We start from the raw sequence: 19326 nt of genomic DNA on the forward strand, positions 1-19326 counted from the left end.
AACAGGGTTCAAGTATTCTAGAGGGACTTCTTTAAATTGGGAGGAGGGTTAAGGACAGGTGAAAGGGGAAGGGATTAAGAAGAACAAATTGGGTATTATACAGTAGTCACAGGAATGTAGGTTATAGCATAAGGAATGTAGTCAACAATATTGTAATAATTAGGTATGATGCCAGATAGGTACTAGATCTATCAGGGTGACAGATGGGAATGGGGTTGGGGTCAGGTTGAAAAAGGTGAAGGCATTAAAAATTATAAATTGGGGCCAGCCCGGTGGCTCACATGGTTGGAGCTCTGTGCTCCTAACTCTGAAGGCTGCCAGTTCGATTCCCACATGGGCCAGTGGGCTCTCAACCATAAGGTTGCCGGTTCAACTCCTCGAATCCCACAAGGGATGGTGGGCAGCGCCCATGCAACTAAGATTGAACATGGCACCTTGAGCTGAGCTGCCGCTGAGCTCCCAGATGGCTCAGTTGGTTGGAGCACGTCCTCTCAACCTCAAGGTTGCTGGTTGGACTCCCGCAAGGGATGGTGGGCTGCGCCCCCTGCAACTAGCAATGGCAACTGGACCTGGAACTGAGCTGCGCGCTCCACAACTAAGACTGAAAGGACAACAACTTGAAGCTGAACGGCACCCTCCACAACTAAGATTGAAAGGACAACAACTTGACTTGGAAAAAAGTCCTGGAAGTACACACTGTTCCCCAATAAAGTCCTGTTCCCCTTCCCCAATAAAATCTTAAAAAAAAAAAAAGAAAAGAAAAAAGAAATATAAATTGATAGTTAACACAGTATGGGGAATATAATCAACAATGTTGTAAATTGTAAGATCATGTAATGTGCCAGAAGGGAACTGGACTTATCAAGGAGATCACATCATAGACTGTGTAGATGCCTGACCACTGTGCTATATACACCTGAAGAGCTGAAGTAGAATAATACTGAATGTCAACTATAACTAAATATATAGGTATATATAGTCACAGGATGTGGAGTACACCATAGGGAAGACAGTCAATGGTATTGTAACAACTATATAAGATGTCAGAGGGGTAGTAGCTTGGGGGGTAGGTTATCACTTTGTGAGGTGTTTAAATGCTTATTACGTTGCTTTGTACACCTGAAACAAATAAAATAAAAAGTTTTAAAAAAACCAACCTGTAGTTGTTCAAATTTAGTCTATATTAAGAAAAGAATTATATGATGTCTCTGGTAAGGAGAGACCTATACTTTATACCAACTGAACCATAAATTAACAATTCTGTCTGATGTTACAAACATGTAAAAGAAACATAAATTTTAATCAGTGAAAAATGAAGACATAGTTGAGATGGAATACTGTTAAATCTGTTCATAAATCCCAAAGGTAAAGAAATTAAAGATTACTTAATAATACCTGAATCCGCTCAGAATCTAGCAAAATAATTTCCCACCATATGATCATATATTGAAGATATAAGAAAGCTCACTATCTCTCAATGCAGCCAACTGCTACTCTGGACAATTATGACTATTAGAAAATTCTCTACACTGACCTAAAATTAATTTTGCAATATTTTCCAACAAATTAATTTTAAGTCACCTCCCCTTTCTACAAGGTATCTTTCTACTTTCTCCAGTATTTTTACCCTTTTTTCCAGTATTTTCTATATGAGTTAGTACCATATACATCAAAGTACAGGAGCTAAGATCCAGTCACTTGAGAAGTCACCATCATTCCCCTTTCCATCCACACCTCACCTCCTAATAAGATACCAATGAACTTACATTCTAAAATGCTGCCAACTGTCATCTTCTCTGTATCTCTAGTAATGCTCATCTACATCAATGACTCTAAATTTCTCCTAAACAGCAACATAATTCTTATTTGATCTCCCTAACTCTTGCACTAACCTTCACCCAGCTTAGAAAATAATCTATCTTTAAAAGGAGAGCTGTAAAGAAATACGACACTTTTTTAACATTAATACAAATGGTCATAACTGTCTAAAGCAGTTGTACCCAATAAAACTTTAATAATGGAAACAGTCTATTCTGTGCTAATAAAATAACCAGTAGCCACAATTGGCTCTTGAGAATTGATATGTGGCTACTGTGAAGAACTGAATTTTTAAATAAAATATGTACATGTGGTTAGTAGATATTGTATTAAATACCTCAAGTCTGAATGATAAAGCCCAGCCTCCTTAATATAATTATTCTATGATGCCCATCTACTCTCTATTTCATACATAAACGCTTCACAAATACAAATCTAAAGGACAATACCATTATCAAATAGCAAGAAACCTGCAGAAATCACAGAAAACAGAACTGGGCTTAAAAAACTGCAGGTATTAAAATTAATAGAAAATAAAGCAAGGATGGTTAATGTTTTCCAAGAATTAAAAGCAGCTTGAAAATAAAGAGCAAGTATACCTAAAGAACAATCAAAGAGAACCCCAAGGAAGACGTGTTAAGAAAAACTTAAAATTCCATAAAATGGAAAATGGTAAATTTAACAAGATTTTAAAATACTGACAATATCAAGTATTAGCAAAGATATGGGGAAACCCAACTCTCAAAATACTACTAGTAGAAATGTAAATTTGAAAAACTATTTAGCCGTATCTATTAAAAACTGATTACACACATACACCTGACTCACCAATTCTGTTCATACGTGTGTGTATGCGCAATATAAATAAATTAGCATTATTATATGAAGCAGCAATACTCAAATTGCTATGCTCTCTGTGTATACATGTATATACAGATGACATAATGAGGAAATCTGAACATGACCAGAATGAGGATAAAAAGTAAACAAAGCAGAACAAACAAAACAAGCAATGAAAAGCCACATATTGAATGAATACATTCACAGCACTTACAAATGACAAAGCATCACTAGCCCCAAAACATCAAAAACTTCTACAAATCAATACAAAAACCACCTAACTAAAAAATAACCAAAACAAACACAACAGAAATACAAATGCTTCATAAATATATGAAAAAACATTCATTCTCATCAGCTTTGAGGGAGACACAATTAAGACAATAGAATTTATATAATAGAATTGTATATAGTACCATGGGCTCCAATCTTTTCTCCAAGGGCCTATTTTAATCTCTTGATAATTAAATTCATGTCTTTTAAAGATGTACTAGTGTGTCATCATCACCCTTGTTAATTTTCTCCACATAAACTGTTGACTGGACTGACTTGGTCAGAACTCAACTTGACTGGTTTTCCCTATATTTCAGGCAGTTTTCCAGCATCACTTTCATATATTTCAGAAAACATTACATCTTTTATAAGACTTGTAATCTTCCTGGGCAATCAATTTGCAATGTATTGCCCAAGGCTTACAAATAGCTATACGATGTTTCCCCGTAAATAAGACCTAGCCGGACCATCAGCTCTAATGCTTCTTTTGGAGTAAAAATTAATATAAGACCTGGTATTATATTACATTATATTATATTATACCCAGTATTATATATATTGTATTGTATTATATTATATTATATTATATTATATTATATTATTATACAATATAAGACCAGATCTTATTTTTTTTTTGCTCCAAAAAGACGCATTAGAGTTAGTTGATGGTCCGGCTAGGTCGTATTTTCCGGGAAACAACAATAGATGAGACACTATCCAATAAATACACTGACCATATGGGTAGGAACAGATAATTCGGCTTAGCAGGGAGAAATATAATTCATCAGTGACTATGTCTATATAATGATAACTGTGGGTATTCAGATAATGACTACTCAAGAGAGGAAATACTTATTCTTCATAGTTTTACTCTACATGCTTCACTATTTTTCACATTTCCGCTCATGCTTCTGATATATTCTCTGGAATTCCAAAAAATATATATATATTAATCAAAACAGTATGGTATTGGCAGAAAAATAGAAACACAGACCAATGGAATAGAATTGAAAACCCAAAAATAAACCCACATAAATGTGGACAGATAATTTTTGACAAAGAAGCCAAAAACAAACAAACAAAAACATATTTCCGGGGCAGCCATATGGCTCAGTTGGTTAGAGCACCAGCTCTGAACAACAGGGTTGCTGGCTCCATTCCCACATAGGTCACTGAGCTGCGCCCTCCACAACTAGATTGAAAACAACGAACTGCTGCTGAGCTGCTGGAGTGGCTGCAGGATGGCTCAGTCGGTTAGAGCTCGCGCTCTCAACAAGGCTGCCGGTTCAATTCCCCCATGGGATGGTGGGCTGAGCCCCTAGCAACTAAATATTGAAAATTGCAACTGGACTTGGAGCTGAGCTGCACCCTCCACAACTAGATTGAAGGACAACGACTTGGAGCTGATGGGCCCTGGAGATACACACTGTTCCCCAATATTCCCCAATAAAATTTAAAAAAAAAGAAATTAGACCAAAAAAAAAAACCACAAAACATTTCCTTCCCCCTACCCCCCCTCCTCCACCATCCTCTACACACAGGAAGCTATTTCAAATTACATGTACCCCTCCCTTTATTGATAGAATTATTTCATATACCTTACGCTGGCTGAAGTTAAAAAAAAAAGTTTAAAAGTGCTGCTCAGGTTTATTAGTATTCATTACAAAAACAATTCTTGAAATTAAAAATAATACATTGTGATCTGGCTCCTGGAATTACTGTCCTGTAATTTTGAGACACAATAGTTCCATAACCTTGCTTCTTAAGAGCCGTGTGCTATGGCTGGCTGATAGTGACAACATATGTCGTCATCTAAAGCTTTACATGTTTTTCACAGAAAAACCAGATAGGAAGCCTGGCTGTCTCGATTACCACCTATCAATGCTGGAAAACTTTTTTAACCTAAATGCAATACCTTGTTACATTTCATCTCTTTTTTAGTTTAGTGTTTACATGCTGCTTTTCTAATACTGGTCATCAGCAGTGACGGTGAAATAACCAAATGAGAATTTTTAGAAATAGGAGGGTCAAACAGAAAATATGCATCTAAAATGTTTGCCAACTGTCCTCTATTCTGAGATTCTCATTTCTATATTTTTAGTGATAAATATTTATTCAGTTATGAAATAGTGTTGATACTAAATTATGGTTTGGAATTTTTAAATTCAAATTTGGATGGTCCTACTTGCCTAAATAAAAAGCTCTTAACGCTATATAACTTCCAAAAATTCTTTAATAACTTAATAATTTTACTGGTCTATATAATTCAAAAGTCTAAGAAATTTTGTTTTAATCCCTAGGGAAATATTTAGCCAGAAGAAAAGGAAACTAGAGAGAGATATGATAGATATATTTATATTATCTAAATATTAGGCATGTACAATGAAGGGAAGATTGAATGGATACTGATCTGAAACAGGAAAAAAAAACCAGATGGGCATACTTGTTGCTAACCTTTTTTGGTATCAGAGGGATTGTTGATTACGAATTTGTACCAAGCAGACAAACAGTTAACCAAGGTTACTATTTGGAAGTGCTGAAAAGGCTGCGTGAAAAAGTTTAACAACCTGAACTTTTCACCAACAGTTCATGGCTCTTGCATCACAACAATGCACCAGCTCACACGGCACTGTCTGTGAAGGAGTTTTTAGCCAGTAAACAAATAACTGTATTGGAACATCCTCCCTACTCACCCGATCTCGCCCCCAGTGACTTCTTTCTTGACCCAAAGATAAAGGAACTATTAAAAAGGAAGACATTTTGATGACATTCAGGACATCAAGGGTAACAGGACAACAGCTCTGATGGCCATTCCAGAAAAAGAGTTCCAAAAGTGCTTTGAAGGGTGGACTTGGCACTGGTGTGGGTGCATAGCTTCCCCAGGGGAACACTTTGAAGGTGACCGTAGTGATATTCAGCAATGAAGTATGCAGCACTTTTTCTACGATGAATCTGTGCACTTAATTGTCCAACCCTATATACTTTGTTACAATGATGATTACATTAAAATTTGTATGTCCAGTAGAGATTTGACCCATATGTAATGAAATTCAGACTGATCTAATCACCTTTTAACAGTAAAATTCCCTGTTCCAGATCTTCCAACACTGCAGAATTTTAAATTTGATTTTGACATTTTATGATATACAAATCTTGGCCTAAATGAAACTTTAATCTCAATATATCTCAGGATAGAGTGACAAATGGTTTTGTTCCTTAGATAAACTTCCTTTGTAAAAATGCCAGGAAGCAGGATCCTTTTTTCGCATTTGTCTTAACAACTATTTAGTAACATGTTTGAAAGGAGGCAGAACTGGATAAAACCAAAAATAATACTTGGATAAAATTCTGGCTCTACCACTGACCAGATAGGAAGCCTGGCACAAATAACCAAACTTTTCTTCCATTCAGTTTATTCACTGTAAAATGGGTAGAAGATAACAACACTGTACAGGGTTGCTGTGAGAAGTGGCAGTATATAAAAAATACCTTTCATAGTTCCCAGCATAGTATTAGTGCTTAATATAAAATGGCTACTAACATGGTTTTTGTCGTTGTTATTATAGTAACTGAAGAACAAAACAAAATATCTTTCAACTCCAACCCAAATTCTAAGGCCATACCCTAGATGATAAACGACCATATGTGATACAAAGACAGTAGCATAATTCAGTTTGTAAAACTGCTCTGAACATTCAGATATAGATTAACTGTATATACACTCACTATAATGCCCAATTCTATATCAGCCCTTAATTTATATATTCACACAACTGTAAGAATACAGAAACAAAATCACTGATCAAACCCTTCATTTTACAGACAAGAGAAAAATCACTTGAGAAAATAAAATAATATCTACACTAAAGAACATTATCGACACAGGGGTTGGCAAACTTTTTCTGTAAAGGACTAGGCTTGGGTAACAACATATGCATCTTTGTCACATTTTCTTTCTCTTCTTTTTTTAAACATCCCTTTAAAATTCTTTGCTTGTTTACATCCCACTGAAAATATTAAAATCATTCAAAAACATTGAAGGTTTGCTGACCTTAATCAGTAAGGTTTGCTGACCTAGACTGACATACCACATCAAAAAAATCAAACACGAGCAAAGTATGTGTCACTTTAGATTATTACACATAATTCTAAATTTATTTCCATCTTAAATATAAAAATGTTCTTTGTAATAGTGTTTACTAGGCAAATAAGAGACTCTTTGAGACTGGAGCTACATTCAGGTAAAAATCAGAGATTTATTACAAAGTTATTTCTTAAATAATATTATACTACCTGACAATTTTCAAAATGAACAGCCACAATGAGCTTTCCTCCATAAAGCTTATCTTCTAAGTTTTCAAGGATAGATGGTTCATGCTCTGGTGGATATGTTTGCTTTAGCCAGTCCATCCAAGATAATCCCACTAGCGACTGAATCTTTTCCTCACTGAATTTGCGCATTTTTATTCGGAATTCATTCACTTCAGGATCCTTCAAGGCATCAAATTCATGTAGACCTAAACACATTTTTAAAGGTGTCATTTTGAGTAGCTAATAGTAATAAAAGAGAATACAAAATATATTCAACAAAAACTTAATTAAATAATTGATTTTTATCAAGAAAAAACTGGGCAGGAAAATATTATTGAAACATCAAAAAATGGCCAGATAAAATAATAAATTTCATGTACAGAAGATAATTATACAATTAGACTTCTAAAGAATACAAACTTGAAACCTCATAAAGAAATGTAGCTGGTTACGAGTTGTACAAAGATACGGTTACTAGTTTTATGGAGATTATCACTGAAATTCACAGTACACATTTTTAAACCACTATGCAATCCACAGTTTTACTTAACAAACTGAGTAAGTCACATGTAAAATATCTGAGAAAGGCTTAAGAATATGAAAACTTTTCGAATACTGTATTAGGAGAATACTGTATATTGAAATTACTATGTGGCACAAGTTATTACTTAACTTAAACTTTCAGTTCACTGTGATTTTTCCACAATGGTTACAGCAAATCAATTAGTCAAAAATCTCATAAGCATAAAATTATTCATTGTTGTACTTAAATATGAACCCCTCTGGCAATAAAAACAACCATATATAACTTTTTCATAAACTTATGATTATTCTAACAAATAATTCTAGAAATAAACGTGTAAATTTTTATACATGCCTTAATTTTTACTTATCAGATTGACAAACATTTTAAAGTTCGTCAATACTCTGGGCTGGAAGGGGTAGAGACAAACAGGCGTATTTTTAAAATATTTATTAGAATTTATTTACTATAGATTGGAAATTATACACACACACACACACACACACACACACACACATCCAACCTTTAACTTCAAAATTGCACCAACAGGAATTTCAACGTGAGAGACATGGGACCCACCAAGAAAGACAACTATGCTCCCTAAACCAATCACAGAAGATGCCCATCTTCTAATGAGCCCACCTCCAGCTTCCTCTGTCAATAACTTCCAATCAGACATATCAGAATCCTTCCCCTTTTTTTAGGTATAAAACTTATTCACTCTCATGTGTGCCACTGAGGCACTGCCAAACACAAAGTCCTTTCACTACAGAAACTTCTGAATAAACAGTCTACTCTCATTTGGTGGTCTTTATTTCCATAAATTTATGTATAAGTAGCATGATATCAATGCAAAAATGTTCACTGTAGTTTAGTTTACAATAATTAAAAACTGGAAAAAGCTAAAGCTAATCATTAAGACCTGGTTTAAAAAATTAAGATAAATCCATATACTATTATATAAGGTCTGACAATTAAGTTCGCGAACTTGTTGCAAGGATGTTGCTAACCTTTTTTTGATACCAGGAATATTCATTATGAATTTGTACCAAGTAGACAAACAGTTAACCAAGGTTACCATTTGGAAGTGCTGAAAAGGCTGCATGAAAACAGTTCAACAATCTGAACTTTTCACCAACAATTCATGGCTCTTGCATCACGACAATGCACCAGCTCACACGACACTGTATGTGAGGGAGTTTTTTAGCCAGTAAACAAATCACTGTATTGGAACACCCTCCCGACTCACCTGAGCTGGCCTCCAATGACTTATTTCTTTACGTGAAGATAAAGGAAATATTGAAAGGAAGACATTGTGATGACATTCAGGACATCAAGGGTAATATGACAACAGCTTTGATGGCCATTCCAGAAAAAGAGTTCCAAAATTGCTTTGAAGGGTGGTCTAGGCACTGGCATCACTGCATAGCTTCCCAAGGGGAGTACTTTGAAGGTGACCATAGTGATATTCAGCAATGCAGTAATGGAGCACTTTTTCTAGGATGAGTTCACAAGCTTAACTGTCAGACCCTGGTATACATCTAACAACAATCAAACTCTTTATCTCCCTTTATCTACTAAAAGTCATATTTACTCTACTTTCTAAATGTTTCTCAACTCTGTCTACTTCTCCTAGTTCCAACAGTCATTATTTCAATCCCAGCCATCATCATCTCCTCCTTGGATGACTACAGCCGCAGTTTTTCACTAATTTCTCTACTGCCAGTCTTAATCCCTCTGATCCGTTCTCCATTATACAAACTGAATAATCTTTCTTAAATGTAAATATATTATTACAGCATTTCACCTAAAGGCAGCACAATATACATTCTTTTCAAATACACAAGGAAAATTTCCCAGGATAGTCTATGTTAGGCCACAAAACAAGTCTCACTAAATTCAAGAAGACTGATATCACATCAAGCATCTTCTCCAAAAACAGTGGTATAAAACTAGAAATCAATTACAAGAAGAAAACTGAAATGCACACCAACACATGGAGGCTAAATATCATGCTACTAAAAAATGAATGAGTTGACAACAAGATCAAGAAGGAAATCAAAAGATACCTTGAGACAAATAAAAATGAAAAGACAATAACCCAAAATCTATGGAACATAGCCAAAGCAGTTCTGAGACAAAAACTAATAGCAATACAGGCCTATCTCAAGAAACAAAATTTGAAAAAAGCAATCTAACCTTACACATAAAGAAACCAGAAAAAACTTAACAAAGCCCAAAGTGAGTACAAGAAAGGAAATGATGAAGATCAGAGTGGAAATAAACACAATGGAGACAAAAAAAAAAAAAAAAAAAAAAACCAACAACAACAAAAAATATCAACGAAACCAAGAGCTGGTTATTTTAAAAGATAAATTTGATAAACCTTTAACCAAAGTCACCAAGAAAAAGACAGCCCAATTAAATAAAAGCATAAATGAAAGAGAAGTAATAACCAACAGAACAGAAATACAAAGGATTCTGACAAAACACTATAACAATTATATGCCAACAAATTGGACAACCTGGGAGAAATGGATCAATTCTTAAAACATACAATATTGCAACACTGAAAATCAGAGCACACCAATAATCTATAGGAAGTCGAATCAATAACCAAAAAAACTGCTAACAAACAAAAGTCCTGGACCAGATGGCTTCACAGGTAAACTTTTTTTTTTTTAAATTATTGGGGTGACAATTGTTTGTAAAATTACATCGATTTCAGGTATACAATTCTGTATTACATCATCTATAAATCCCATTGTGTGTTCACCATCCAGAGTCAGTTCCCCTTCCATCACCATATATTTGATCCCCCTTACCCTCATCACCCACCCCCCACCCTCTTTACAGGTTAACTTTATCAAACATTAATTTCAAAGAGAAATTAATACCTAGTCTTTTCAAACAATTCCAGAAAATTGAAGAAAACATAAGTCTCTGAAACACATTTTACCAGGCCAGAGTTAACCTGATACATTATGAACATTACAAAAAAAAAAGAAAACTACAGGTCAATCAATATCCCTGATGAACACAGATGTGAAAATCCTCAACAAAGTATTAGCAAACTGAATTCAGCAATACATTAAAAAGATCACACACCATGATCATGTCGGATTTATTCCTCGGATGTAAGGTTAGTTCAATATCTGCAAATCAATTAACATGATAAACCACATAAATAAAATGAAAGATAAAAATCATATGATCGTATCAATAGATGCAGAAAAAATACTGAACAAAATCTGACATCCATTTATAATAAAACTTTCAGCCAAGTGGGGAAACAGGAACCATACCTCAACATAATAAAGGCCATATATAACAAACCCACAGTTATCATAGTCAACGATAAAAAGCTAGAAGCTTTTTCTTTAAGATCAGGAACAACAACAAGAATGTCCACTTTCACAACTTTTATTCAGCATAGTACTGGAAGTCCTAGCCACAGCAATCAGACAAGAAAAAGAATTAAAAGGTATCCAAATTGGAAAGGAAAAAGTAGACTTGTCATTATTAGTAGGTAACATGTTATTATATAGAGAAAACCCTAAAGACTCCACCAAAAAAATATTGCAACTAATAAATGAATTCAGCAAAGTGGCTGGATACAAAAATATTCAGAAATTGCTTGCATTTTTATGCACGAATAATAAGCTATCGGAAACAGAAATTAGAAATAGAATTCCATTTACAATTGCATTAAAAAGAATACAATACCTAGGAGGTAACCAAGGAGATTAAATTTAACCAAGGAGGTAAAAGACGTGTACTCAGAAAACTATAAGACAATGAAGAAAGAAACTGAAGACACAAATAAATGGAAGGATATACCATGCTCATGGATAGGAATAATTAACGTCACTGAAATGTCTATGCTGCCCAATAAAGCAATCCACAGATTCAGTGCAATCCCTATCAAAATACCAATGGCATTTTTTACAGAAACAGAACAAACAATCCTAAAATTTTTGTGGAAACACAAAACCCCAAATAGCCAAAGCAACCTTAAGAAAGAAGAACAAAAATGGAGGAATTATACTACCTGATATCAAACTATAGTACAAGGTTATAGTAATCAAAACAGCATGTTACTGGCATCAAAACAGATACACAGATCAATGGAACAGAATAGAGAGCGCAGAAATAAACCCACACCTGTACAGTCAATTAATCTATGAAAAAGGAGGCAGGAATATACGATGGGGAAAAGACAGTCTCTTGAATAAATGGTATTGGGAAAACTGGACATATACATGTAAAAAACCAAAACTTGATCCCTTTTTTATACCATATACAAAAATAAATTCAAAATGGATTAAAGACTTAAATATAAAACCTGAACCACAAAACTCCTAGAAGAAAACATAGGGAGTAAACTCTTTGACATCACTCTTAGAAATATCTTTTTGGATAAATCTCCTTGGGCAAGGAAAACAAAAGAAAAAATAAACAAATGGGACTACATCGAACAAAAAGTTTTTGTACAGCAAAGGAAACCATCAACAAAATGAAAAGACAACTTACAGAATGGGAGAAGATATTTGCCAATGGTACATCCATTAAGAGGTTAATATAAAAAATATATAAAAAACTCATGCAACTTAACACTAAAAAACTAACAATCCAATTTTAAAAATGGGCAGAGTATTTGAACAGGCATTTCTCCAAAGACATACAGATGGCTAATAAACATATGAAAATATGCTCATCACTAATAACCAGAGAAATGCAAATTAAAACCACAATGAGATACCACCTCACTCCTGTCAGAAAGGCTTACATCAATAAATCAACAAACAACAAGTGTTGGTGAATATATGAAGAAAAGGGAATCCTCATGCACTGTTGGTAGGATTGTAAATTGGTGAAGCCACCATGGAAAAAAATATGGAGGTTCCTCAAAATTAAAAATAGAACTACCTTACTATCCAGCAATTCCACTTCTGGGCATTCATCCGAAGAAATCCAAAACACTAATTCAAAGCAGCATTATTTATAATACCCAAGATATGGTAAGTATCCACTGATAGACAAATGAATAAAGAAAATGTAGTATATATATATATATATACAATGGAATATTACTGGTCAATAAAAAAGAATGAAATCTTACCATTTGTGACAACATGAATGGACCTAGAGGGTATTATGCTAAGTGAAATAAGTTACACAGATAAAGACAAATACTGTATCAGTTCACTTATATGTGGAATCTAAAAAACAAAATAAATGAACAAACAAAACAGAAACAAACTCATAGATACAGAGAACAAGTTGATTGCCACCAGGTGGGAGGGGTGTTGCGGAGATGGGTCAAAAAGGGAAAAGGGATTAAGAAGTACAATTTGCTAGTTATAAAACTAGTCTCGGGGATGTGTAAAGTATAGCATAAGGAATATAATCAGTAATATTGTAATCACTATGTATGGTGTCAGATGGGTACTAGACTAATCGTGGTGATCACTTTGTAAGGTATATAAATATCTAATCACTGTTATACAGCTGAAACTAATATAATATTTTATGTCAACTGTAAATGGAAAGTAAGTTTTTTAAAAAATGCAAATCTGATTATGCTACTCCCCTATTTAAATCCCTTCAAGAACTTCGCCAGTGCTCTTAGGAATATGTTTCTACTTTTTATGTGGCCAGGATGGTTCTTCATGCCCTGAAGCTGCTTGCCTCTCTGGTCTTCCTGCTTTTGTCCTACCTGTCCCCCTAAACAAACCATAGTCAACCTCTTTTATTCCTTAAATAGGCCTTTCTTCACACATACCATTTCCTCTTGCTTTTCCTTTTTCCAACTCCCTTTACTTGTTCAACTCCTAATCAGCAGTGAAGGCTCAGGTTAACTGTGTGACCCACTAAAAGCTCATCGCTGACTCACCAAGTGATTTAAGTGACTCTCCTTGACTTACAGCCGTCACACATTGTATTGTAATTGTCTGTTTCCTGATCCACATTTCCCACTAGATCATAAGCTCAAAGCAAAGACCACATCACCCGAGTTTACTGCTGTAGTCCCAAGTATAAACACTTAGCAAATTGCAACTGAACTGCAGTTGCTACTGTGTTGGTAATTTTTGTCAATATTCTCTAAATAAGGGACTCTTCATAAGTGTTAGAATCAACTAAGAAGTACAGATGTTTTTAATTCATCCCAGACTCACTGAATGGTAATCTCCAAGAATCTGCTTTTTAAGAAACCGATGAATCTTGAATTTGGGAACCACTATAAAGATCTGCTAAAAATAAAACTGCCAAAAATAAGAAGTTAAGCTAAGTAATTTGATTTTCAGCCCAGTCAATTTCCTATATGACTTCTGGTATGAAAATGAGATAACAAAGCTTAAATTAAGATAAGACTCTCTGGGTGGTGAACACACAATGTAATTTATAGATGATGTGATACAGAATTGCACACCTGAAATCTATGTAATTTTACTAACAATTGTCACCCCAATAAATTTTTTAAAAAAAGATAAGACTATTGTATAGTTTACAGTCAAATATAGTCTTTTAATATCAAAAAAATTATTGAGCAAAAGTAATGTCTTCAAACTAAAGATATTAAAATCCAGCAGACTATATGTTTCCTTCACTTTAAGCTATGCCACAGCTTTAGACAGGTCATGGAAAATAAGGGAGTTTTCAAATTCTTTTTTTCAGGATCCTGCTAAAATGCTCTGATCAAGATTTACTACCACTGGGTGTTTGAAGAAATTAATGCTAGGATGACCTGTACCTTCACTACGGAGGATAATTAGAACCCAAAGAGCTGCTCTATAAATAATAATTTAGAATTAAACATAGAAAATAAAATGATCAAGCACATCATACTTAAGAGAAGGTATTTTTAGGTCCATCAGGGCAGTTATGTCTGTAAAGGTTCTATTGTTTTCTTTGGGGATGAGGAGGCAGCAAAACTTGTTCCTGAAGTTAAAATGAAATAATTGTTTATTGTTTTTCCAGGAGGCATGACCTCACCACGCCCCGCTTATAGTCATGAAATACAAATCAGCAACTGCAAAAACTGACTTGTTAGGTATTTAAAGTAAAAATTCATTCTCGAATATTAAAGCAGACTTACTCAAATTCATAAATGAATGTTAATATTTGAATTTGTGTATATGATCACACCACCAGTTTTTCTAGACATGCTGAAGGTCGAAAGCGTAATTTGTAAAGAGTTAAGAGCTTATAAACTGCTTAATTTAATGCAGTAAAACACTCCTTACAACCCGATCATTCAAATTGCAGGGCACACAGCATAAAAATTTTGTACAGTAAACTTTATGATACTGAGTGAAATATAATGCATTATTTATAGGAAGAGAAATTCAATTCTGATATGTGTGTGTGTGTGTGTGTGTGTGTGTGTGTGTGTGTGTGTGTGTATCCCTGTGCAGTGGTAAGGTAAACTTAGGGTTGCCAAATTGAAAAAAACAAAAAATGAAAAACAAAGACCAGCATGTCCACTTCTATTTTAATTTTAGATAAACAATGAATGATTTTTTTTAGCATAAGTATATTCCATGTAATATTTGGATCTCCTGTATTTTTATTTATTAAATTTGGCAAGCTTGGGTAGAGGTAACGGTAGCTAATGAATCCATATATTTTAGAAATCAAGACCAGAAGAGAGAGCATAGTGATCTAAGTTTTGAAAAGATAGTAAGTTTCAAATAAGATACCTATATCCTGAAGTTAGCTCTCTCTGTGGTCCTAACCTTTTGGATTACCAAATATTTTAGCTACATCAAAATATTATCAGCAGATATTCTTGTCCTGGATGATAAAACTTCTAAGTGATTCTTTCTACTTTACCATATATTCTTTAATTCAAATGACGGAAAAACTTTTTCTAATGGAGAAGAATTAATAATCTATTAAAAGTCTTTGGACCCCTTCTGCCTGTGAGGTTAGCGTCTGAAGAGGGCCCTCACCAGACACTGAATCAACCAGTGACCTTGGACTTCCCAGCCTTTAGAACTGTGAGAAATAAATTACTGTTGTTTATAAGTCACCCAGTTTATGGTATTTTTGTAATAGCAGTCAAAATGGACTAAGACAAGGGCTTTTGGAAACAGGTTGCAGGGTCCCACCTCGGAGTTTCTGGTTCAGTAGGACTAGGATGAGGCCTGAAAAGCGCCATTTCTAACAAGTTCCCAAGTGATGCTGCTAGCTCAGGAACTTCACTTTGAGAACTACTCTGTTAAAGAATCTATTCATAAAAATCTTGAGTACTTGGTCCCCGAAAAGGGGAAGAGAATTAGCATTTAGCTATGCTAGGAGCCCTCCAGTCACACTTTCCTGTTTCTCTTGTGTGCTCCCTCTCTTTTCTTCCTCGTGCTTAGTAAATATTACCCAGATGTGCCAATTCTAGCCTGAGAAAGTGGTCACTCCCATACTCAGTAAATTTCAGAGGACCTTATCAAAGAATACAAGAAATGTTGAAGCCTTGCCTTAGAAAATCTGATTACCAGTTAACCAATTATTAAAATTTTAACAGCAAAATATAAAATTTAGGCCACTTCTATACTTTTGCCTACTTATTTCTCATCTCAACATACGTTTCCGCAGTCAAAATCTGTGGTTCATTCCCACTTTAAACTTTTGCACTTGTAGCTCCCCTGCGGTAAATGTCACTGCATTCCCTGTCTATCCATGCCCACAACTTCTTTCAAAACATAGTTTCCTGAGATTCCATGCCTCCAAAATGCCTTTCTTTAGAAACTGACTCACACAAACAATTCACTTTTGCCTTCCAGTGGGTAAACACAGTTCTGAGGGGCAATATTTCATTTTCTATTATTTTCTAGTATCTTCTAGCCAATTTGTCTTATTTTTCACTTTGCTATCTTGCTCTGACCACAGCACTCTTCCCCTAAAATGAGGAGATTATAAGAAATCAAAACTAATGGCAGTATAACCTTTCATTGCCTGAGCTTCTCTTTCAATGATGCATGGGGTGGGGGACAGTCAGGTTATTCCTGAATGGGAGACCACGGAGAAGCAAGAAAGCACTAGAGCTGGCTTTCTTCTCTCTAAATTAAAAAGTCCACACTCCCACTGGCAGCAAAGACAAATTGCTCTAAATATCTTGGCTTCAGCAGCCCCAGATCCTAAGTCTAACGTACTCCTTCTTTCCTGCCACTTAGAAAAGACACAATTATCACAATAAGGAAGGTAGTGACTTCTGTTTTGCTCTTAATTTTTGTTTCAATGTTCAGGGACTACATTATGCAGCTACTCTAAAACAGTACCTGACCTGTTTACTAACAGAAAAAAAAAAGGCTTTGAAGTACTAGAAAATAGGAAAGAATGCTCTCTACAGAATCCATTAATATAAAGAAAAAAATTTGTATGGCAATTACAAACCTATTTAAAAGGGGGAAAAATTATTGCCAACAGCAAATTAGCTATCCTCTGAAGTAATCAAACATTATTAAAAACCAGGCTATCATTTAGTAAATCAACAGGGTTCTGTTCTAAGTACTCAGAGGAAAGAGTCCCGCAGTGTAATCATTAGCTAGCCCAAATTACCTTAGCTCAAGATCGAACAATACTCTCTTAAATGGGATGGTTCTTACAGGGGATGGCACTGTTATCTTATAAAGATACTTACTATCTTAGAGGGGATTGGATTATATTTACCATCTAATAGTAAATTTGATCAATACACGTATCTATCTAAACCAGATCGAAAAACCTCAAATATGTATTTTGGTTTTGTATTTAAACTGTCCTCTTCAATAATCCCTTACATTGTAGTACCTAATTCAAGTTACTATCTTGTCTGAGGCAGGATATTGATAGTATACTATTGGCCCCCGAGACACCTAAGATTATTATAGCAAGAGAGACTCCTCCATGTTTTTCATTTTGCTACTCACAATTCTGCCTGGAATTAATTTGCAAAAAATAATGTAGACATGATTTAACTTGACTCACTACAAAAATAACTTTTTCTTGAAGACAATTTTAATTATGGAGTAAATTTGTCAATATGGATTACTTTTGGAAACTTATGAGCTAAACTTGTGGTTGGTGTAGGGAGTTGTACATAAATTATTTTCATACAGTAGGGGCAATTCACACAAAACAGAGGCTCTCTCAGGAAGGAGCTCCTCAAACTATCTGAAGCAAAGGAATAACTTTTTCTTCCCAATCTGTCAAAAAAACAGTATTTTGCTAAAATAAATCACTAGAAAAGAAAAAGATATACAAAACAGAAGTCCTTGGATATTGTGGCTCTATCAGATTGCCAGAAGAGTTTCTAAACATTTATTCTTGATTTGTTATCTTAGACTTATAACAATTTACAAACCAGCACTGCTCCATGGACTACACTTTGCAAATCACCATCTTACACTTACTATACGTTTGTGCATATAGCAACAGACATGTTAAGAATTCATACTAAAAATTTTTTTAATTACCTTTTCCTATAAGGACTCCAATTTTTGAGTCTAATTTTTCTCCTGGGTCACAACTTCTTGTCACTAACTTGAGAACTGGAAGAAAAGGTCTGACATCACAGAGTCGTCTTGTTTCATCTTCAAGCTCCTCATATACAGCAGTTTGATTCACACATGCAAACATATAGGAGTCAATTTCCATAAGGAGGTTAAACATTGGGTAATTGTGAACCTGCTTCCATAATAGCTGCAGGAAAAGATAATAAGACATTTTCTGAAATGAAAAAGATGCTCACTATAACACTGTTTGTAAAATTCAAAACTGAGGACAAGCCAAATGTTTAGCAATAAGGGACTGATTAAATAAATTATGGAATGTTAAACAACTATGAAAATAAAATATAAATACACTGTAACATGGAAAGCTATCAAACATATATTAAGGTTGTTTTCTATTTTTAACAGAAAATTGCAAAAGAATATGCAGGGTATTAACCCACTTTTTAAAGCAATATAATGGCACATTGCATAAAAAGTACACTTGTATAATCAAAATTATTAAAAGTAAATACCTATGAGTAGTAATAATCAATATACTTCCACGCTTAACATTCCTGTGAACACAACTTGTATTTTGAAAAAAACATAATGTTTAATGTATGTATCATGAACCCCCTACAAAATGTGTATTATTTTTGTCCTTTATTTTTCTATTCACTAAGGATATTTTCATTGACTAACACTGCCCTGTCAGGATCAACAATCTCTCATCACCTCCCCCAAGATCTCCTGGATGAGATCATATAAATAAACACCATATAAATGCAAGGAAAGATGACATATTTTAATTACAGCCAGTACAAAAGCCAAAAGCTGATTACATATTTTAATTACAGCCAGTACACAAGCTAAAAGAGACCTGGGCTAAAAATCATGGCCAATCCCCAGATTCAGTTACATAAAACAAATAGGAGAAAGCAGTGCTATGCAGCAAAAGGAAAATATAGGTAAACTGCATTTCAACAAAATTAAAAACTTTTGTGCATCAAATGACGCTGTCAAGAGATGAAAAGGCAACCCACAAACTAGAAGAAAATATCTGCGGGTTATATATTTGATAAGAGATTAATA

At 34.4% G+C, this 19326-nt stretch overlaps 1 protein-coding gene across 4 annotated transcripts in view; it reads right to left on the bottom strand.

Annotated features, from left to right (window-relative positions):
- Positions 1-19326, bottom strand: part of PIK3CB (phosphatidylinositol-4,5-bisphosphate 3-kinase catalytic subunit beta) — a 161018-nt gene that overhangs the window by 69643 nt on the left and 72049 nt on the right. For all 4 annotated transcript variants that reach the window (XM_033132719.1, XM_033132718.1, XM_033132716.1 and 1 more), the window contains 2 exons: positions 18217-18442; positions 7225-7448 (listed from right to left, as the gene is read on the bottom strand). In XM_033132719.1, the coding sequence (XP_032988610.1) occupies positions 7225-7448; positions 18217-18442 (450 nt within the window). The remainder of the gene's footprint in view (positions 1-7224; positions 7449-18216; positions 18443-19326) is intronic.

The sequence above is a fragment of the Rhinolophus ferrumequinum genome, chromosome 17 (assembly GCF_004115265.2).
Source record: "Rhinolophus ferrumequinum isolate MPI-CBG mRhiFer1 chromosome 17, mRhiFer1_v1.p, whole genome shotgun sequence".
In the NCBI taxonomy this organism is placed as follows: Eukaryota; Metazoa; Chordata; class Mammalia; order Chiroptera; family Rhinolophidae; genus Rhinolophus; species Rhinolophus ferrumequinum.